Source organism: Sebastes umbrosus, chromosome 7 (genome assembly GCF_015220745.1).
Source record: "Sebastes umbrosus isolate fSebUmb1 chromosome 7, fSebUmb1.pri, whole genome shotgun sequence".
Lineage (NCBI taxonomy): Eukaryota > Metazoa > Chordata > Actinopteri > Perciformes > Sebastidae > Sebastes > Sebastes umbrosus.
The window spans coordinates 35,878,273-35,902,366 of record NC_051275.1 but is presented as its reverse complement, the minus strand read 5'-3'; the positions used below and the strand labels follow the sequence as shown (position 1 = coordinate 35,902,366).

General features: G+C 39.1%; 2 protein-coding genes and 1 long non-coding RNA gene across 4 annotated transcripts in view; 2 read left to right on the top strand and 1 right to left on the bottom strand.

Moving 5' to 3' along the window:
* The first annotated feature begins 6,991 nt into the window (after nucleotides 1-6,991).
* Nucleotides 6,992-8,611, top strand: LOC119491116 (olfactory receptor 52E4-like). Its single transcript, XM_037774790.1, has 2 exons — nucleotides 6,992-7,230; nucleotides 7,312-8,611. The coding sequence occupies exon 2, from the start codon at nucleotides 7,359-7,361 to the stop codon at nucleotides 8,304-8,306; it is 948 nt and encodes a 315-aa protein (XP_037630718.1). The 5' UTR covers nucleotides 6,992-7,230; nucleotides 7,312-7,358; the 3' UTR covers nucleotides 8,307-8,611.
* Nucleotides 8,612-11,353: 2,742 nt separating this feature from the next.
* The window catches only part of LOC119491115 (olfactory receptor 52E8-like), a 21,330-nt gene continuing 8,589 nt past the window's right edge, over nucleotides 11,354-24,094 (top strand). Inside the window, exons 1-2 of one of the 2 annotated variants that reach the window (XM_037774788.1) lie at nucleotides 11,354-11,492; nucleotides 12,912-12,978. The gene's annotated coding sequence lies outside the window, so the exon portion shown is untranslated. Of the gene's footprint in view, nucleotides 11,493-12,911; nucleotides 12,984-24,094 lie in introns of both variants that reach the window. The other variant, XM_037774789.1, reaches the window with a different exon arrangement.
* Nucleotides 22,299-24,094, bottom strand: part of LOC119491132 — an 8,047-nt gene continuing 6,251 nt past the window's right edge. The window contains exons 2-3 of the long non-coding RNA XR_005207544.1: nucleotides 23,013-23,622; nucleotides 22,299-22,839 (exon numbers count right to left, since the gene is read on the bottom strand). This is a non-coding gene — a long non-coding RNA (uncharacterized LOC119491132). The remainder of the gene's footprint in view (nucleotides 22,840-23,012; nucleotides 23,623-24,094) is intronic.

Genomic DNA, 24,094 nt, shown 5'->3' with positions numbered 1-24,094 from the left:
CTGTAACTCACAGCTCTAAGTGATGTAATGCAAACAAACTCCAGATCACCTCTCAGCTGCGTGGACAAGGCTGCCACTGAAGAGCCCAGAACAGGGAATCTGTCTCTGACGTAATGGATGTCGGGGAGGCACCTAGATCAGATCTATGGTATATGTTGATTAGTGGATATTTTGACAGAGACAAGTAAAAAAGGAGAATACGAAGATGGCGTAGAGGTGGGATGAGTTCTTTGATCTAGTATATAGGGCTGTGATGTGGAGCCCGCGAACAGTCGCGTCCGGAACGGCTCGGGTTTGGTTGTGTTTTTGTCTGCTGATTTGAAACACAATAAAACTCTGCTTCTTGCATCATACTTGTACAGCATCAAGAGATTCATCTGAGTAACCTGTTGACTTTCTGACACCGTTAAAATTGAACATTGAAGAACATTGAACTGAGGTCTCAGCCATTCCAGGCCCAAGGCTTGAGATATCCGGACTCAACAAATCCAGTTATTAGATATGAAACATAAACTCTGTAACAGCTGCAGATGTCTCACATTAGTTTGCTGTGACCGTCTGAACTTTCTAACCTCTGAGGGACAGCTTCGTCTCGGCGGCGCCGGAGAAACAACACTACTACTGTGGTCACTACACAGGAGCACAAACAGCCCCACGGCATCCTCCCATCATGCAGTGGGTGAGCGCTAATTGGGCTGTTAGTGTAGCTGGTTAGATCCTCCAGAGTGTCCAAGTGTCCACAGTGTCCCTCTGGGGTCTCCGGCCTGGTGTTGTTCTAGATGGAAATAGCTGCCGGAGCTCCGCCGGGACTCGTTACCGGCTAATGATCCAGAAGTCCCACCTCAGAGTCCCCACTGTCCTCTCTCTGTCCTCTCTCTGTTCTCTCTCTGTCCTCTCTCTGTCCTCTCTCTGTCCTCTCTGTCCTCTCTGTCCTCTCTGTCCACCACTAACACGTCTCTGAGCTGATGTAATGTCGTCCCGCTGAGGTCCAGCTGGTGTTGAGTTTGTTTCTTGACACGGAGACACAGAGACACGGAGACAGAGACACAGAGACACAGAGACACAGAGACACGGAGACAGAGACACAGAGACACGGAGACACGGAGACACAGAGACACGGAGACACGGAGACACGGAGACACGGAGACACGGAGACACAGAGACACGGAGACAGAGACACAGAGACACAGAGACACGGAGACACGGAGAAGCTGAAATATTCACAACAAATGTGTATTTAGTGATAAAAGCAACACGTTGGTCCCAGATGGAGCTTTATATGTTATGAATAGATATAGATATAGACATAGACATAGACATAGATATAGATATAGACATAGACAGAGACATAGACATAGATATAGATATAGATATAGATATAAAGATATAGATATAGATATATAGATATAGATATAAATATAGATATAGATATAGATATAGATATATAGATATAGATGTAGACGTAGACATAGATATAGATATAGATGTAGATGTAGACATAGATATAGACATAGACATAGATATAGATATAGATGTAGATGTAGATGTAGACTTAGACATAGACATAGATATAGATATAGACATAGATATAGATATATAGATATAGATATAAATATAGATATAGATATAGATATAGATATAGATATATAGATATAGATATAGACGTAGACATAGATATAGATGTAGACGTAGACATAGATATAGATATAGACATAGACATAGATATAGATATAGATATTGATATAGATATAGATGTAGATGTAGACTTAGACATAGACATAGATATAAATATAGATATAGATGTAGATGTAGACATAGACATATATATAGACATAGACATAGATATAGATATAGATATAGATATAGATATAAATATAGATATAGACATAAATATAGATATAGATATAGATATAGTGACAAAGTGGCAGCCTGGAGAATGAGACTTCTTGGTCACTGCCAAAGACATCAAGAACTCCCAGCAAGCATGCTGATGCTGCAGTAACCAACGCACGGGCATCGATCACAGGGACGTCCCACACCAACACACATGGACGTACTGAGGACAGATGCTGGACAGTGCTGGCGAGCTAGCCAGATGTATGGTGGACTGAGACAGCTGGAAGCTCCACTTGAAAGCCCGTCTGAGGACGACCCAATGACATCAACTCCGATAGTTGTATTATCACTCTTTCCATCCACTACTATTGGTTTTGTGTTATCAGTCCTACTTGTATTAGCTATTACAGCTGCTAGGCTACTATTGTGGCTGCTTCTCTCTCTCTCTCTCTCTCTCTCTCTCTCTCTCTCTCTCTCTCTCTCTCTCTCTCCTCCCGCCCTGCGTCCGGTTCTGCTCCAGGTCTCTTCCCAGTAATCGGGGAGTTGTTCCTGGCCACAGTGCGCTTGGTGGATCTTGTTGGGTCTCTAAACTCTGGTGTACGGTCATAGACCTGCTCTATATATAAAGCGTCTTGAGATAACTTCTGTTGTGATTTGACGCTATACAAAAATAAATTGAATTGAATTGAATTGAAAATAGATATAGATATAGATATAAATATAGATATAGACATAAATATAGATATAGATATAGTTTTAGATATAAATATAGATATAGACATAAATATAGATATAGATATAGATATAGATATAGATATAGTTATAGATATAAATATAGATATAGACATAAATATAGATATAGATATAGATATAGACATAAATATAAATATAGATATAGATATAGATATAGATATAAATATAGATATAGACATAAATATATATATATATATAGTTATAGTTATAGATATAAATATAGATATAGATATAGACATAAATATAAATATAGATATAAATATAGATATAGACATAAATATAGATATAGATATATATATAGGTATAGTTTTAGATATAAATATAGATATAGACATAAATATAGATATAGATATAGATATAGATATAGTTATAGATATAAATATAGATATAGACATAGATATAGCTATAGATATACTGGGGAAAAAAGTTAGTAAACTTGTGTTTGGTGGATTATTTCTCTATTGTATCAATGTTAATGGTCATTGTATTCTACATGGTTGAAAGCCTGTTTATGTACCTTCACAATGATGTCCAACTTGTAAGGATCATGCATTTGTGGGATGAGCAGCACAGCTGATTATGTGGGGAGCACCCAAGAACAATGTTCCAAAATGCTCTTCCAATGGTAAACAGTGTATTCTTATAAGGCGACCAGGAAGCCTGCAATGACTACCCTTCACCGTCAGGCCCGTTGGCGCTGGTATCGACAACACAGACAATGGAACCTGAACATGTGGGGGAATGTCATGTTCAGTGATGAGTCCAGGTTCTGTCTGCCAAAGTTGGATGGCAGGGTCAAAGTATGGAGACGACGTGGAGAACGCTATGCTGACTGTTGAACCGATGGAGTAACAGCTTTTGGTGGGGGCAGTGTCATGGTGTGGGGCGGGGGGGCATCTCCCTCACTGGCAAAACAAGGCTTGTCATCATTGAAGGCCATCTCAATGCAGGGAGATATCAGGGTGAGATTCTGCAGCCAGTGGTGATCCCATATCTCCACAATCTGGCACCTAACTTCATCCTCCAAGAAACAACGCCCCCCCCCACAGAGCCAGGGTTATCACAGACTACCTCCACAATGTGGGAGGAGAGAGAATGGAACGGCCTGCCAAGAGTCCACACCTCAACCCAATTCAACACTTGTAGGATCAGCTTGGGCGTGCTGTACGTGTTAGAGTGACCAACACAACCACGCTGGCTGACCTGCAACCAATCCTGGTTGAGGAATGGAACGCCATCCCACAGCAACGTGTGACCAGGTTGGTGACCAGCATGAGGAGGAGGTGCCAGGCTGTTGTGGCTGCGTATGGATCTTCCACCGCTACTGAGGCTCCTGACGGTGGATTCAATCAATCAATATGTCTTGTTTGTTCCTTGTTACTGATAGAGAGTTCAATCATCCACCAAACAACTCAAAACAAGAGGCAACACCAACAGGACAATACACTGTTTACCATCGGCACCGGGGCTACCCACATAATCAGCTGTGCTGCTCATCCCACAAATACATGATCCTTACAAGTGTGACCTCATTATGAAGGTCAATAAACAGGCTTTCCAACCATGTCAAATACAATGACCATTAGCATTGGAACAACAGAGAAATAATCGACCAAACACAAGTTTACGAAGTTTCTTTTCCCAGTTTATTACAGTTACGCCTGGCTCTAAAAATTGCGTCTGCCTCGATCTCGTGAGGTCATCGTTGCCCACGTGGTCACGACGTCAGAGCGAGTCGGCATCAAGTCGGACACAAATCTAACCGACATGCATTGAGCGGCGATCGCCGGTGATGGATTCTGTGCAGGCCTTTCTCATCTCCAACCAGCCTGCAGTGTTGGCCTGGATTTAATAGCTTAGTGGGCGATGTGTGGGGGTGCGTTCACGGCCTACAAGGACGTGGGATATGTGCGTTGTGTTCAGTGGTGACGCGAGGTCGTCCAACACTGCAGACGGGGAGGGGGAACCTGCGATGCTTCATAGGAGGCTCTGCAGGCAGACAGGATGAGGACATTACAGTTTTTTTTTGTTCTAGTAGAAACATAAAAGACGTCAGTATGAACCTGAGAATGAGCTGATACGGGACCTTTAATGAGTTTTCAACATTTAGTTTCACATCGTTTTGCTTGCGTGACGCTGACGCTCTCTGGGACCTTTATCTCGTCAGACGTAGGGTATTAAAGAGCTGAGTCAGCGTTCAGCGGGGACAGGTGGATGAAGGGACGGACGGAGGACAGTCAGCAGCTGACTTCATCAACCTGCAGACGGACTCCCGAACACACCGAGAACAAGTAAAACCTGCTCATTTCTCTTCTTCTGTCACGACACTTCATGTTCTACTGTATACCACATCTACTTCATGTTCTACTGTATATCACATCTACTTCATGTTCTACTGTATATCACCATCTACTTTGTTCTACTGTATATCTACATCTACTTCATGTTCTACTGTATACCACATCTACTTCATGTTCTACTGTATACCACATCTACTTCATGTTCTACTGTTTATCACCATCTACTTTGTTCTACTGTATATCTACATCTACTTCATGTTCTACTGTATATCACATCTACTTCATGTTCTACTGTATATCATCATCTACTTCATGTTTGACTGTATATCACCATCTACTTCATGTTCTACTGTATATCACATCTACTTCATGTTCTACTGTATATCATCATCTACTTCATGTTTGACTGTATATCACCATCTACTTTGTTCTACTGTATATCTACATCTACTTCATGTTCTATTGTATATCACATCTACTTCATGTTCTACTGTATATCATCATCTACTTCATGTTCTACTGTATATCACATCTACTTCATGTTCTACTGTATATCACATCTACTTCATGTTCTACTGTATATCATCATCTACTTCATGTTCTACTGTATATCACATCTACTTCATGTTCTACTGTATATCACATCTACTTCATGTTCTACTGTATATCACCATCTACTTCATGTTCTATATCACCATCTACTTCATGTTCTATATCACCATCTACTTCATGTTCTATATCACCATCTACTGACTGATCTATAGTGACCTCTACACTGAACTGGGAACCAGTTAAACTCTCTGACTCCACCAGCTGAATCTGTTGATGTTTTCAGTGTGTTCTCTCCTCAATGTGAGCGATGATTGATGATGATGATGATGATGATGAGCCGGCGCTGCTTTTGGTGACATTTGTTTGACAGAATTGTTTCCTGGATGTTGTTTCTGTGTTCTATATCTGCTGTTGAGCCCTCTCATGGTTCCTCTGCAGCTGGAGGACATATGAGGACATCTACTGGACCTGTTGGATGTTTAACAATGTGGTACCTGTTGCTGTGTGTCTGGTTGGTTTCTACAGCTCACCTGTTGTTTTCTTCAGACGTCCTCACAGAGTCTAACATTCAGCATCGTCTCACCTTAGATCCTGGATTAACAAAAAGTCTCCCCCTTTTCCTTGTTAACGGGCGATAAGTCAGCGGGCGATCCCGACTGACTTCACTGTCTTCAGAGTCTCTAACGCTCCAAACTGTCAGGTCCATGTTCAAAGGGGTCCCTTGACCTCTGACCTCCATTGAATTCCATAAATTATGTCTCACTGTAAAGCTGAGACTCTGGTGGATCCAATGAGCCCAACTGGATTCATGTGTGACGATGTTAGTCACCATAGGAGACATTTTATTGACCATTGGCTTTCCTAGCTAGATTGACAATAAGGGGGTTTCTGCTCGCCATCCAATCAACGAAAAATGCAGAAATCTCCAAATGTCAAAAGTTTTTGATCCCAAATCACAGCATGTCTTTTTCTATGGTGTTCCTCAAGATCTTGGTGTCTTAATGTGGTATTTTGGAGGGATTATTGATCATTTTTATCAATTCTCCAGTGTTAAAAAAATGGTTAAATTTAGCACCAAATCTGTGGAACAAATGGTTCAACCCCAAAAATTACTGCAACAACTTATGAGACATAATAGAGCATGAGGATGACCATCATATACTTCTATCATCATGTTCTGAACCCTTATACACTTCTACGATTCATTTCAAATAATTAATTCATGTTTATTTCTGATTTATGACTAGAACAACTTGACACAGAGTGCTGAGCAGCATCTCTAATTAATCTCCAGGTTCCCAGCTTTCAGATGATGTTCACCACTTCTATGTGACATCTACTGTTGACCTGCGGAATTGCATTGCTGGGCAACAGTTTGGGTCCATGTTTACTTCCTGTCAGCTGATGTGATTCACATCCACTGCAACAGGATATAAACTAGGACCCATTTAGTATGTTTACATTTAAAACCGTGTTTAATGGTCTACAGTATATATTGTATATTTGTGACATCACAAATGGACAGAAATCCTAACGGCTTGAATCGGACATATCAGCAATACTGTATTGACTTTTTGCGTTTCGTTTTCAACTGAAGGCTAACTGCTAATGTTAGCTAACGTTTGTTTAAATTTGAATCGGATATATCAGCATTACCGTATCGACTTTTGGCGTCAGGTTTCCGACTGAGACCAAAATCAAAGTCTCCAGTTTTATATTAACGTTACACCTGTTGAGGAATCGCTGAGGAAAAAGTGTCTGGCGGCTGCATCCATCAAGAGGAGCTAACGTATGAAGAAACCGTCGTATGTTACAGATTGTCTTTATGAAGATATGATCGGACTTTTAAAAGATGTTTCTCTGTTTTCAGGCTGATCCAACGTCTGCCCTGAACGAGGAGGTTTCTAAGGAGAGAGGATGGAGAACGTCTCCTCGCACAAACACTTCGTCCTCGATGGCTTCAGTGAACTGGGAGCGCTGAGGCCCGTCCTCTTCCTCCCGTTCTCCATCATGTTCGTGGTGTCGCTGTCGGCCAACTCCCTGCTGCTGTACGTCGTCGTCTCACAGAGGAGCCTCCACTCTCCGATGTGCGTCCTCATCGCCGGCATGGCGTGCGTGGACCTGAGCCTCCCGTTGTTCTGCGTTCCCCACATGCTGCTGAGCTTCCTGTTGGACTGGAGGGGGATCTCTCTGAGCGGCTGCCTGACTCAGATGTACTTCATTCATTTCGTAGCGGCTTTTCAGTCCACGCTGCTGGTGTGGATGGCGCTGGACCGCTACTTCGCCATCTGCACGCCTCTCTACTACCACGAACGCATGTCTTTACCGAGCTTCCTCAAGTTCATCGTCCCGCTCGTGGTCAGAAACTTCCTCCTGATCACGCTGTTTGTGGGTCTTGCAGGATCTTTGTCCTTCTGCAACACTAACGTGATGAACCACTGTTTCTGTGAGCACATGGCGTTGGTGCAGCTGGCCTGTGGAAGCACCGCCGTCAACAACGTGGTCGGGTTACTGACCATATTCCTCAACCCGGTGGCCGACTTCATCTTCATCGCCGCCTCCTACGTGGTCATATTCAGCTCTGTGCTGAGTTCCGGCAAGTCGGGCGTCAAAGCGCTCCACACCTGCGTCACCCACATCGTGGTCATCACCGTCAGCCTGACCATCGCGCTCGTCGCTTTCCTTTCGTATCGGATCAGAAACGGACTTCCCGCCGCGGTCCGGGTTTTCATCAGCACCCTGTACCTGCTGTTCCCGAGTTGTTTCAACCCGATCGTCTACGGCATCAGAACCGCCGAGATCCGACAGCACATCCTGAAGACACTGACGGGCGGTCGCTTTGTCCGGACTGAGCCCCGTTCTTAAAAAACGATTAAAGAACTCCGATATAAACTGTCTCCATTGTATGGAAGCTCATTTCTATGGTGTGTCAGAGGTGTTCCTTTTAGGGATGCACCAATACCCGGGTTCGATACTGTGCTCATGTACTCGTACTTGCAAAACGGCAACGATAACACTTTACAGCAATGTGACGTTAGCCTCTTGTCAGCATCTTTCAGGTCCTATTGCACGCGCTCACGCTTCACCTCCCCGACGGGGCTGGCGAGACGGGCTGATGGTGCAGCCGACCCCGCGGGGCCGGGATCCCACCTCAGCCGGCGCGCACCGACCCTCACTTTCATTGCACCACGGGGTTTTGCTTGCACCCTCCAGCTGGCTGTTAACGAGGGTCTTTTGGCACAGAGAAGTACTGGTATCGGTACTCGGTATCGGAGAGTACCCAAATGTAAGTACTTGTACTCGGTCTGAATAAAGTGGTATCGGTGCATCCCTAGTTCCTTTTATTTTGTTAAGTAAAATTCAGAACTGGAAGATTCCTTGTCGTGTGAAGTGATTTCCTCCCACGCCAACCTTTTCTCACTCCCTACTCGTCACATACCGCCGCTTGGTCGGCACCCCCTGAAGGAATAACATTTTAGATCTGATGTCATTCAGTGTTCAATATATTTAACATAAAAAACATTATATACACGATAAATTACAGTGTTGAAATTACTTGGAAAGTTGTTATGAAGTTCAACAGGTCATAATTCTCTCTCTAATATCTATTTTATATTGATGTGAAAACATCTCCTTCGAACAACTGGATTTATTCAAGTTTCTCTCCAAAAACTACATTTTACGAGATTACATTTGAACACATCATGATAACGTTGTAATTTACCATCACCCAATAGTCCTTTTTCTGAGCTGACTTTGAACGCCTCATAATAATAACTCAATGGCACCTCCTTTAACGTTAGTAGCTCCGTTATTTATCCAGTCAGGACTGTGCTGCTAACGGCTGCTAACAGCTAACGATACTAACTCTCCTCCTGCTGATTTCAAACACAGGTTAGTTGTTCACAATCCAAAACAAACTGAAACATGATACAGCGTGTATATGCATCATTGTGCAGCGTAACTGTCGGTAAGCATCAATAATAGCAATCGATAGTCACGGACGCATGGGATGCCAGGAAAGCGGTGGTTCTCTATTCCATCTCTAGCGTTTTCCCTGCCTGCCAAAGTGGCTTATGTCCTGATGACACTGCCAACAATTTACCCGCATTTAGCGGGTGGCGTGTGCTAATTTCAGCCCCTTCCCTCTTGTGTTATTTTTGGACGGACCAGAGACAGCGTGTAAATATACGCTAGTTACATGCTCAGTGTCCTTTCAAAATAAACTTCAGTTTTCACAGGAAGTCAGGTTTAGACAACACAACCACTTAGTTAGGGGTTAGGAAACGGTCGTGGTTGACGTTAACGTCACTGACTACTAGTGACCAACTAACGTGAAAAGTCAACGTTACTTTTAGTTTCACACGGGACACGAACAGCCGTCTCCTGGTTGAAAGTCTTCTGTTTGTTTGACCTGTCCACCCTTCCCTTAACGGTTAGTTAGTTGAGTTAGTTGAAAGCCCGGTGCGTCGCATACTGTCGCTAAAAGGCGCCTCCGCGTGTCGGTATCCGTTGCCGAGGCGCGCTGACTCGGCGGTCGTACTAACATTAGCCATTAGACCTCATCAGCTGGTGGATTTCAGCTACTCTGACTTACAACAGTCATCAGTATAAAAGACTAACGTTAGAAAACAAGACGTTTACGTCGAGCTGCATCGTTGCTGCTGACGGTGGAACTGATGAAGCAGGTGTATACATATATATATATTGCATATTGCATTTTTACACAATAAATAAATAAATAAATATGTCATTAAATGTAGCAAAACTAGTAGCTATTAATTAATTGTTAAAATGTGACATAATAGACCCCATGATGACACATGTTGAGTGACAGACCCCTCATTTGCATAATGAGGCTGAAATGTTTAAAGAAATTAATACAGAAATAAATAAGAGCTGAAATGCAAAGGGAATGTCATGCATTAATAATTAAATGAATAAATAAATAAATACACACATTTATAAATACATATAAAATAAATAAAAATAAATACATAAATAAAAGATAAATGCAAACATAAATAAATACATTTAAAAATTAATTAAAAAAAAATACATAAATAAACAAAGGGGAAAATTAAATAGAAGAGTAAATAAATAAGGGAATTAATACAAAGATAAATAAATGAAGAAGCAAATTAAAACAGAAATATCATTAATTCATGGCTACAGTTATTTTAAATATTTTTAAATGGCAGAAATGTGTAAAGAAATTAATACAGAAATACATAAGTTTGGGGAAATAAATAAGGGAAAATTGTGCATTAATAAATAAATACACACTTTTAAAAATAAATATTAAATAAATTAAAAAATAATATATAAATAAATAAATAAATACATTTAAAAATTAATAAAGAAAAACATAAATAAATAAACAAAAGGGAAAATTAAACAGAAATAATACAAAGATTAAAAAAAATAATGAAGCAAATTAAAACGGAAATATAAATTAATGTCATATTTTATTAATTAATTAATTGCTACATCTATTTTAAATATTTATGTTGCTGCATTTAATGACATTTTTATTCATCGAATTATTTATTTATTTATTCTTTCATATTTTTTTTTTTTTGCATCTTCAGTCCTCCGTAAGGAACCTCACTGTTTGTTAATCACCCAGCTGGGAGGGACTGATCTCCAGCTGGGAGGGACTGGTCTCCAGGTGGGAGGGGCTGGTCTTCAGGTGGGAGGGACTGGTCTCCAGCTGGGAGGGACTGGTCTCCAGGTGGGAGGGGCTGGTCTTCAGGTGGGAGGGACTGGTCTTCAGGTGGGAGGGACTGGTTTCCAGGTGGGAGGGGCTGGTCTCCAGGTGGGAGGGACTGATCTCCAGGTGGGAGGGACTGATCTCCAGGTGGGAGGGACTGATCTCCAGGTGGGAGGGGCTACAGACTGCAGGAACAGAAGCAGGTGGATGTAATGTAGAGAGTTGAGGTGTGAAGGTAGAAATACTTTAATTCAGAGCTGTTCTAGAAGCTGGAGATGAGTCCTTCCTGGCTGCTGATTCACGGAGAACGTTTCTAAATAAAGAACGGCGGCTTTCTGGTGAGTTTTAACTTGTTTTGTTCACACAAACTCTAAAAGTTTGATAAAGTTTGGTAAACTTCCTGGATCAATAACTGATCAGAGAAACGTTGTTAGAACACCAACGAGGGCTCTTTCTAACCGTAGTGAGGTAGACTACCAGCTACAAACTCATTTATATCACAACCAGCTGTTTGCAGCCGGCGGTGAGACGAGTGGTTTGGGACCGTCTACAGTGCAATGCCGAAAAGAGAAAAATATTCAATAATTTCACCTTTATAACTGTCTCGTGTCACCAAAATGTCTTAATCAGTTTACTAAGTCTAATCAGGAAGAGACCATTGATGTGTGAAGACATTTTGTTGTTACTACACTGCATAATACTGAAGGTATTGAATATTTTTGTAGCATCACTTTTCATCGTTGAACTTTGTAGACGGTGTACTGCCTCCCAAATCACTTTACACATCGATGGCCTCGTCCTGGTTGTACTACATAGTTTGGAAAAATGTACTTTTGCATCATTTTTGGTGTGTTTTTATTGGGAAAAATGTTCAATAACTTCAGTTTTTTACAGTATAGTACCACTAAAATCACTTCCTGGTTGTACTACAACACATATGTTGGAAAAATGTGATTTTGAATAATTTTAGTTATTTTTTTATTGGGACAGATATTCAATAATTTCAGTCTCATGCAGATTAGTACCGTTAAATTCAGTTCAACCACCAGAGGTCTCCTGTTGGTGATGCAACAGCATTTATTTTCGAAAAATGTACTTTGTAATAATTTCTGATGAATTTTTATTGGGAAAAATGTTCAATAACTTCACAGTTCTATAGTGCAGTGATCCCAAAATGTCTTCACACATCAATGGTCTCTTTCTGGTTATATTACAGTCGGTCTAATTTATAGGGAAGTCCGCCCGTTACGACGGTCTCTATGGCAACGGTACACATAAAAATGGCCGCCGCTGTGACCGTCCTGCCATGTTGATCTGAACGGGGATGTCCGTTCTACTCCTATTCTAATTCTATGAAAGCACTACTGTATAACAGTGAAGTTATTGAATATTTTTCCCATTAAAAGAAATCACCAACATTATGTAAAAGCATGTTTTTCCCAAATAAATGTTGTAGTATCAGCAGGAAGAGACCACTGATGTGTGAAGTGATTTTGGAGGTACTACACTGAATAACAGTGAAACTATTGAATATTTAATTTGTAGACGGTCCCTGACCACTTGTCTAATATATATTATATGTATAATATTTGATTAAAATGAGGTTGTAGCTTGTTGTCTACCTTACTATGAAGTTTGAATCTGTCGATATCTTTCCAACGTTACCAAACTTGTGCTAAATGCTACCGAGCTAAAAGAGCTGATGATGTTAATGTGTGAAGAAAACCACGAACACAAACTGTTAATGTTTGTTTCAGTTTATTAAGGACAAGATTGATTTTCGTGTGATCTCGTGACATCGCCAGAGTCCAGCTGCCGCTCAAGGTAAGGTTAGTAGTATTACCAGCACTAGTATTATTTCCATGTATTTATTCTACATATCTACCATATGTTTGAGGAGGATACTTTGAAAAGATCTGAAAAAAACATACTGATTTAATTTTTCATCAAATATATAATGGTATAACATCAAATGTATGATATTAACTAATTATATTAATGACAATAATGTTTATAGGTATAATTATTTCATACAAATTGTAAATTTACTAACTTAGCATCATTACATTTACCAGTAAATGACAGTTCAGCCGTTTGGTAGGAAATGTTTTAAGATGGTAAAAAAAAAAGTTTATTTTTACTATTTTTTGGAACAAATCGTAGAATAAATGTATAAAATTAGTGAAAACAATTTCATAGAGGAGTATAATGAAAATTTTATGAAAAAAAGTCATAGTACAGTATGTCGAAAAATGTTGTGAATAAAGTCAAAGTATAGTATGTCTATAAATTTTATTAAAAAATCATATGTCGAAAAATTTCATGAAATAAAGTCATATTAGAGTATGTCGAAATTTATTTAAAAAAAACGTCAGAGTATAGTATGTCTACATTTTTTTTTTTTTTTTAAATCATAGTATAGTATCTCGAAAAATGTTATGAAAAAACAGTCATAGTATAGTAGAGGGGTATTCAACTAAAATTTAAAGAGGTCCAGTTAGAGAAAATGTCTTGAAGCAAAGGTCCGGAAGATCATAATGTTAACTATTTAGTGTGATATATATTTAAGTAGCCTAGTAGTTGTATCAACATCTGCATGTAATCAATACCTGACTGTCAAATCAAATGAATTCAGTACGATTCAAAACCTTTTTGACAATATTTATTGTCACGTAACATAGAACTGAGCATATACGTATGACTGCAGATATGTATAATGTTCTCTCATTAACTAAATAAAAGTAGGGCTGCATTTCAAAATAAGAGAAAGTAAATAAAATGTGAAACTTGTGCATGTTCAAATAAAGTGCTTAACTTCAGAAAAATAAAATAAAGGGAGGAAAAGCTTGAATTTCCCCTTTTCGGTTTCACATCTTGACTCAACAGTCTCAACCAATTTTACAGTCTCAACAATCTTTACAATCTCAACACATCTTAACAAGTGAACAGTTTTAGAGTATGACTTTCTCCCCTCTTATATCCCACTCCCCCACGGTTTTGCTCAGTGAGAGAATTGAGCTCTAGCTTGTCCTGCCAGGATTTTAAACCTGGGCTTGAATGGAGTCAGGGCATTCTCATACACATGTGGAGGTGCTCACTGGTGAGCCTGGAATGGTATTTAGTTTTGATTATGTTCATTGTGGAGAAAGCTGCCTCGCAGTTGTATGTGGAGCCAAACATGGTCAAGATGTACAGGGCTACTTTCCTCAGACCTGGGCAAGCTGTCTCAGGGACCATTTGGAGCCAGAAAGTGGAAGGGTCAGTTCTTACAAACTGCTCTTTCAGGGCCACATCTGCTTGGAGATCAACCAATTGCATCTGGAGAGGCCCAGCATTTACCCATTTCAAGTGCTGTGTGACTTCCTTTGAGAACCCTCTGACATCTGTGATGAGAAAAGGGTTCTGAACATGGTGAGCTGCTGTCCAAAGCTGAAGCTGTCAAAACGGCTGCTGAAGTTTAAATCAGCTTATCAAGAAAGTCAACAAAAGAAGACACATGTCTCCGTCCCTGAACCTGTTCCTGTTCCTGTTCCTGTCCCTGTTCCTGTTCCTGTCCCTGTCCCTGTCCCTGTTCCTGTTCCTGTCCCTGTCCCTGTCCCTGTCCCTGTTCCTGTCCTGTCCCTGTCCCTGTCCCTGTCCCTGTCCCTGTCCCTGTCCCTGTTCCTGTCCCTGTCCCTGTCCCTGTTCCTGTTCCTGTCCCTGTTCCTGTCCCTGTCCCTGTCCCTGTCCCTGTCCCTGTTCCTGTCCCTGTCCCTGTCCCTGTCCCTGTTCCTGTCCCTGATCCTGTTCCTGTCCCTGTCCCTGTTCCTGTTCCTGTTCCTGTCCCTGTCCCTGTCCCTGTCCCTGTCCCTGTTCCTGTCCCTGTCCCTGTCCCTGTCCCTGTCCCTGTTCCTGTTCCTGTTCCTGCACTGCTGGAAGTGTGCACAGTCTCCCTGCAGGTCTCCCTTGAACACCTTGAGTTTCCTCTGAAAGGAGTGGACAGCTGTCATCAGTTCACAAATTGAATTGTCCTTGCCCTGTAGCCTCAAATTCAGTTCCTTCAGATGTGAAGTGATATCAACCAAAAAGGCCACATTATCCATCTGGTTCTCATTTTCTAAAAAGAGAGAAAACTGTGTTGCCTTCTGACTTCTTAGCTCTGCCAAAAAAAGATGCTACTTCCCTCCTGATGGACCAAAAGCACGCTAACACCCTTCCTTTGCTGAGCCTTCTCACACTGTTGTGCAGCAAAAGATCATCAGCATTGGCATCAACTTCTCTGAGGAATTCCTTAAGCATGTGATGCTGGTAGGAAGAGGATGCCCTGAGAAAATTGATCATTTTCATCATTGTATTCATCACCTCAGCATGCTCATCTGACAGGGAGGCGCAGAGGACAGATTGATGAATGATGCAATGGTAAGTTATGAGCTCAGGATTGTCCTCTTTCAGTCTTGCTACAGCTCTTTTCTCTCTCCCTATCATAGCAGGGGCTCCATCTGTGGTTATTGAAACCACTTGTTTTGGCTCTATTCCTCTCTTCGTTAACATCTCCTTAATAGCCAGGTAGATGTCTTCTCCTCTTGTACTGGTCTGAAGGGGAATGACACCTAACAGGTCTTCACAGAATGCTTTCTGGTCTGTGTTGAAAAACGTGACACACAGTAACAGCTGAGCATTGTCACACATGTCAGTGGACTCATCCACAGCTAAGCCTACACATGGTGCCTTATGCATGGCTTCATCTAGCTGGGTTAGCACGTCCTGAGTTCATATTTCACTTTTCTTTGTGGCAGATGATGCTGACATGGGTATTTGCTTTATTTGATCACAAAGCTCTTGTTTTTGTTTTCCCTCAAGTAGTGTTTCAGCTACTGCACTCATGCATTCTTTGACAACCCCTCCATCAGTAAATGGCTTTTTGTGTTGACCCAAAATCCAAGCAACTCTGAGGGAACACTCATGAGCACGTTGTTGGGCAGTGAATGTGTGGCTGAGGATCCTGGTGGACTGGTCATATTGGGCTCTGAGACTACTTCTTTTCTGTGATCTCACTTCAGATTTCAGTGGGTATGTTTGTTTTGTCTCATAATGGCGTTTCACATTGGCACTTTTAATAAGTGCCACGGTTTCTGAGACACATTGGTTTAGTGCTCCCAGTGGGAAGTATGAACAGAAATGAGTCTGTCCATTCCGGATTAAATGCTCTATTTTCGCTGTCCACTTTTCTTTTTTTGGAGAGCGCCATTTGTTCCTTATTTTTCTCTCCCTTTCTCCGTCTCACTCGTCTTTTTCTCTCCCTTTCTCCGTCTCACTCGTCTGTTTCTCTCCCTTTGTTTTCTCTACATGTATCGCTATCTTTCTTTTTCTTCGTCTTTTCATGTGTAACTTGCCTCTAACTCTCTCATCTGTCTGCACTGTAGAGTCGCAATGTTTACCGCCTGGAATGCACAGACTTGATTGGCTGAGTGGTATCACGTGGGATGGCTTAACTCGCATGCAATTGGTCTGTGCGTTTCCTCATCCACTTAACCACTACCGTAAAGACTACAAAAGCTGCGCCGGTTAAAATAAACGCGCCCCGTCAGGTTTTAAATCATAACCTTCTGTTTTGGCTGTAGGTCCGGGTCCATATGGGACGGCTTCTGGGTCCGGATCCGGACCGCGGTCCACCTGTTAGTGACCTATGGTATAGTATTTTGACTTTTTTTTTTTCTTTTTTTAAAACGTAATAGTATATTATGTTGAAAAATTTCAGGACAAAAAAATCATAGTATAGTATATCGAAAAGCTTCATGAAAAAATGTCACAGTATAGTATGTTGAAAACTTTTCTGAAAAAAAGTCATAGCATAGTATGTCTATACATTTTATTAAAAAAACATCAAAGTATAGTATGTCGAAAGATTTCATGACAAAAAAATCATAGTATAGTATGTCAAAAAATTTAGTGGAAAAAAAGTCATAGTATAATATGTCGAAAAATTTTATGAAAAAACAGTCGTATGTTGAATTTTTTTTTTTTTTTTTTTAAACGTAATAGTATATTATGTTGCAAAAATTTCAGGACAAAAAAATCATTGTATAGTATATCGAAAAAAAAATGTTTTAATCATAGTATAGTATGTCGAAAAACTTCATGAAAAAAATGTCACAGTATAGTATGTTGAAAAATGTTATGAAAAAAAGTCATAGTATAGTAAGTCTATAAATTTTATTAAAAAAACATCAAAGTATAGTATGTCGAAAAAATTTCATGAAAAGAAAGTCATAGTATAGTAAGTCTATAAATTTTATTAAAAAAACATCATAGTATAGTATGTCGACATTTTTTTATTTTTTTTTAAACGTAATAGTATAGTATGTTGAAAAATGTTATGAAAAAAACGTCATAGTAAAGTATGTCTAAAACTTTCATTAAAAGAAACGTCATGGTATAGTATGTCAAGAAATTTCATGAAAAAAAGTCATAGTATGGTATGTCAAAAAATTCATGACAAGAAACGTCATAGTATAGTATGTCGAATCATTTCATGAAAAAAAATCACAGCATAGCATCTTGAAAAATTTCATGAAAAAAAATCACAGTATACTATGTCAAGAAATTTCTTAAAAAAACATCATAGTATAGTATGTCGAAAAGTTTCATGACAAAAAAAAAATAGTATACTTTGTCAAAAAAAATCACGAAAAAAAGTCATAGTATAGTATGACGAATGATTTCATGAAAATAAACGTCGTATGTCGAAAGAATTCACAAAAAAAGTCATAGTGTAGCATGTCAAAAAATTTCATGACAAAAAAAAATACTTTTTTGTAGACTTTTTTTTACATGCCATAGTATGACTTGTGAAATAGCTCCAAGCGGTAGATATCTGGTTGGAATATGTGGAGGTTGGGAGTTTAATCCTTATGTGACATAGTGAGATTTTGAGGGATAACTTCAAATCAAGAAATGAAATAGAAAAAGAAACAGTCCTCAGTGTATCTGGTCGTATAGCTTAAGTGTGTAGATACCTGGTTGGAATACCTGGTTGGAATACCTGGTTGGAATACTGGAGGTTGTGGGTTCGATCCTTATGTGACACAGTCTGTTTTCAGGTCTAACTCCTAATGATCAAGTCAAATATACCAAGAGAACAGTCCTCAGTGTGGCATTGTGTGGTTGCTAAGTTCCCGGTTCTGGCTGAAGCAGAGCGGGGTTCCATCCCCACCCTCACATCGATGCCCGGTGCCCGACAGTGGAGTGAGACGAGTGTCTCCACCCAGGGTTTACCAGAGATAACACTGGAGGGTTACGCAACAGAAAACACGAATTATAACAAATTTTACTTCGCGAAACGGGATGGTTTCCTTCCCGGTGAGTTATATTTTACATAGGGTTAGGGTTATGGTTATATTTTATAGAGGTTAGGGTTATGGTTATATTTTATAGAGGTTAGGGTTAGGGTTATATTTTATATAGGGTTAGGGTTATATTTTATATAGGGTTAGGGTTATATTTTATATAGGTTAGGGTTAGGGTTAGGGTTATATTTTATATAGGTTAGGGTTAGGGTTAGGGTTATATTTTATAAAGGGTTAGGGTTATATTTTATAAAGGGTTAGGGTTAGGGTTATATTTTATAGAGGTTAGGGTTAGGGTTATATTTTATATAGGGTTAGGGTTAGGGTTATATTTTATATAGGGTTAGGGTTATATTTTATATAGGTTAGGGTTAGGGTTAGGGTTATATTTTATAAAGGGTTAGGGTTATATTTTATAAAGGGTTAGGGTTAGGGTTATATTTTATAGAGGTTAGGGTTAGGGTTATATTTTATATAGGGTTAGGGTTAGGGTTATATTTTATATAGGGTTAGGGTTATATTTTATATAGGGTTAGGGTTAGGGTTATATTTTATATAGGGTTATGGTTAGGGTTATATTTTATAAAGGGTTAGGGTTATATTTTATATAGGGTTAGGGTTAGGGTTATATTTTATATAGGGTTAGGGTTATATTTTATATAGGGTTAGGGTTAGGGTTATATTTTATATAGGGTTATGGTTAGGGTTATATTTTATAAAGGGTTAGGGTTATATTTTATATAGGGTTAGGGTTAGGGTTATATTTTATATAGGGTTAGGGTTATATTTTATATAGGGTTAGGGTTAGGGTTATATTTTATATAGGGTTAGGGTTATATTTTATATAGGGTTATAGGGTTATATTATATTATGGGTTAGGATTCTACCAGCAAACATTTTATTATATCTATTTTGTAACAATTCAGTTAAATGTCTGTTTTCTGTTGCGTAACCCTCCAGTGTTATCTCTGGTAAACCCTGGGAGGAGACGCTGGTCTCACTCCACTGTCGGGCACCGGGCATCGATGTGAGGTGGGGATGGAACCCCGCTCTGCTTCAGCCAGAACCGGGAACTTAGCAACCACACAATGCCACACTGAGGACTGTTCTCTTGGTATATTTGACTTGATCATTAGGAGTTAGACCTGAAAACAGACTGTGTCACATAAGGATCGAACCCACAACCTCCAGTATTCCAAACAGGTATCTACCACACTTACAAAATAGATATAATAAAATGTTTGCTGGTAGAATCCTAACCCATAATATAATATAACCCTATAACCCTATATAAAATATAACCCTAACCCTAACCCTATATAAAATATAACCCTAACCCTAACCCTATGTAAAATATAACCCTAACCCTAACCCTATATCAAATATAACCCTAACCCTATATAAAATATAACTCTAACCCTAACCCTATATAAAATATAACCCTAACCCTATATAAAATATAACCCTAACCCTAACCCTATATCAAATATAACCCTAACCCTACATAAAATATAACCCTAACCATAACCCTTTATAAAATATAACCCTAACCCTATGTAAAATATAACCCTAACCATAACCCTTTATAAAATATAACCCTAACCCTATATAAAATATAACCCTAACCCTTTATAAAATATAACCCTAACCATAACCCTATATAAAATATAACCCTAACCCTTTATAAAATATAACCCTAACCATAACCCTTTATAAAATATAACCCTAACCCTATATAAAATATAACCCTAACCCTAACCCTATATAAAATATAACCCTAACCCTTTATAAAATATAACCCTAACCATAACCCTATATAAAATATAACCCTAACCCTTTATAAAATATAACCCTAACCCTAACCCTTTATAAAATATAACCCTAACCATAACCCTTTATAAAATATAACCCTAACCCTATGTAAAATATAACCCTAACCCTAACCCTTTATAAAATATAACCCTAACCCTAACCCTATATAAAATATAACCCTAACCCTAACCTCTATAAAATATAACCCTAACTCTAACCCTAACCCTATGTAAAATATAACCCTAACCCTATATAAAATATAACCCTAACCCTAACCCTAACCCTATATAAAATATAACCCTAACCCTATATAAAATATAACCCTAACCCTATATAAAATATAATCCTAACCCTAACCCTTTATAAAATATAACCCTAACCCTAACCCTAACCCTATATAAAATATAACCCTAACCCTTTATAAAATATAACCCTAACCCTAACCCTATATAAAATATAACCCTAACCCTAACCCTTTATAAAATATAACCCTAACCCTAACCCTATATAAAATATAACCCTAACCCTAACCCTATATAAAATATAACCCTAACCCTATATAAAATATAACCCTAACCCTAACCCTATATAAAATATAACCCTAACCCTAACCCTTTATAAAATATAACCCTAACCCTATATAAAATATAACCCTAACCCTAACCCTATATAAAATATAACCCTAACCCTATATAAAATATAACCCTAACCCTATATAAAATATAACCCTAACCCTAACCTCTATAAAATATAACCCTAACCCTAACCCTATATAAAATATAACCCTAACCCTAACCCTTTATAAAATATAACCCTAACCATAACCCTTTATAAAATATAACCCTAACCCTAACCCTATATAAAATATAACCCTAACCCTAACCTCTATAAAATATAACCCTAACCCTAACCCTTTATAAAATATAACCCTAACCATAACCCTATATAAAATATAACCCTAACCCTAACCTCTATAAAATATAACCATAACCCTAACCCTATGTAAAATATAACTCACCGGGAAGGAAACCATCCCGTTTCGCGAAGTAAAATTTGTTATAATTCGTGTTTTCTGTTGCGTAACCCTCCAGTGTTATCTCTGGTAAACCCTGGGTGGAGACACTCGTCTCACTCCACTGTCGGGCACCGGGCATCGATGTGAGGATGGGGATGGAACCCCGCTCTGCTTCAGCCAGAACCGGGAACTTAGCAACCACACAATGCCACACTGAGGACTGTTCTCTTGGTATATTTGACTTGATCATTAGGAGTTAGACCTGAAAACAGACTGTGTCACATAAGGATCGAACCCACAACCTCCAGTATTCCAAACAGGTATCTACCACACTCCGCAAAAGCTGGGGAACGATAGTCTGGATGGGCGGGGGAAGAAGGTGGAAAAAGGGGGAGAAAGGGGGGAGAGGAAAAGAGGAGGAAAAGAGAGGAAAAGAAAGAAAAAGAGAGAAAAAGAGAAGAAAACACAACTCTCTTATTTTCACCCACATGGTGTTTTGAAGTCTTTATACACCATAGTATTTTTGTTAAAGAATAAAAACATTATTTTTTGTGCTTTTCGGGGGGAACAATACATGTCCACTTGAGAGGCAGTTGGAATCTCGTCTCCGGCAGGGTCGAAGTTTCTAATATGCAGTAAAAAACAGTTTGTGTTGCTCGTGTAAACTTGAATTGACTCAAGATATAATTTTAATGCAAGACTTGTGCACTGCAACTAATACATTAATATTGAAAATCGTTCAGGTTTCCTTATACAGTCATATAACTGGTAGATTACTACAGATAAGAAATATACAAAACATTATCATCATCTGTGATGATGTTTTGCATTATTATTATTGCATACATCCTCCTTATGACTGATTAATGAACTGTTAGGCAAGATAGGTCAAAATGTTAGTAGAATAAATTATAATGTACTGGAGAATAGTTGAGCAATATTGGGATGGACTTGCTGTGTGTAATTAATAAAAAAAATAACCATAGGAATACACATGAATTGAGACAGTAATGATATTAAAGCTTTAACTTTATTGTCTTTGGGCCTGGAACACGTGAAACAACAAGAAGAAATAATTTGAAGAAGATAATACTATTCTTAATGTTTGTCATTGGGTCTGATTCCCTGCAACATCAGACAGAATGATTTCCAGCACACAGATTCACCAGAAACTCCTTCAGCTCAGACTCCAGCGGGGCCTCCGGCAGTGACCAGCCCACTGTAGATTGCTGGGCCCTCTGTCAACGTCCAGCAGGTTTTGCTACAGGGCCACAATTGTGCTGCCCTTATAAAGAAACATGAAAAGAACAACAGAGACTGAATATTTATTCACACAACAGGCTTATGTGAGTAATTAATGAAATGAAAACAACAACATTGTCTTATTCTTTTTGGACTAAGCATGGTATTCCAAATTACAGATATTACTAACCTGCTGGTTGCTGAGAGTCATGGAGGTCTGTGTCCTCAGTTCTACCAGGTGCTCTGCAAGGCTGTCAACACGATCCATACCTGGCATACCATGCCCGTCCCCTAAACATACAATTTGTCATCAGTAAGCAAATAAACAGGATAAACTGCTGTGAAATTACACTACATGTAACATATAATGTCTTAATGTCCGTATGCTGTCTGTTGTATGTTCAATAGATTCAACCCAACTGTTACTATTGCTTTATTGTGAGGTTTATGTAAACATTACTTACCAACTGTATTTCTGCCACCTGAGACACCAGGTGAGGATTCAGACTGGACTGCAGGCTGAGCTTCTGGGGCAGAGGATGCAGGATGACTGACAGCCTGGAGAAGTCTAAACAGACATTGAAATAAAACTTATATGTAGAAACAATTTCACACATATGATAATTATGTTTCTTTTACCTTGAAAAACCTTGCAAACTACAGTCATGTTTATATAACTTTAGTATGAACATTTAACATAATGTTTATGATCATATAATCATGAATCATGAACATTAATATAACACAGCAGTTATCTGACAGTTACCTGCCTGAGCTAAAAACAGTGACTGTGATAGTAAACTTTGTTTCACAACGTTAAGAAGCTAAACAGTAGCAGTCATACTGTATATGTATATATAGCTTTAGTATTAACATAACGTTTATGATCATATAATCATTAATATAACACCACAGTTATCTTACAGTTACCTGTCTGAGCTAAAAGAAGTGACTGTGGTAGTGTTAGTTTAACAACGCTGAGGAGCTCATACAGTAGGAGTAACGTTACCGCTATGTAACTGTAACTGTAACTGTAACGTAGCCTCAGCATAATAATCAGAGCTCTAATTAGAGCTCTGAACAGATGATAAAGTGATTGGTAACTTATTCACCAAATCGAGCTAACATAATTAAAGCCAGGCTAGCTCAGACAGAGTAACATTACAAACCTATTCATTGATTTCACAGCGAATCAATCAGCCCACATTAAAAAACGCCAGAAAGCTAAAACACGTTTAATCCGTATTGTCTAAGAGAACCCAATATCAATGTTACGAAATGTTAATAATGACATTTACCTGTCTTTACCTGAATATAATGTTAATAATGACATTTACCTGTCTTTACCTGAATAGGCAGTGAATAGTTCAAAAGTCCCTCCTCCGCATCGCGTCCGCTGGGACGGCTGTGATTGGCTATTCAAAAATGGATGACGTGGCGGAGATCAGCCACACAATTCGTTGCCTGAAAATGGAATCCAGAGCTCCAATTGGCTGTATCCGCGGTGAAAATGGATGACGTCGGTATTGAAAATGGAAAGCTGCCA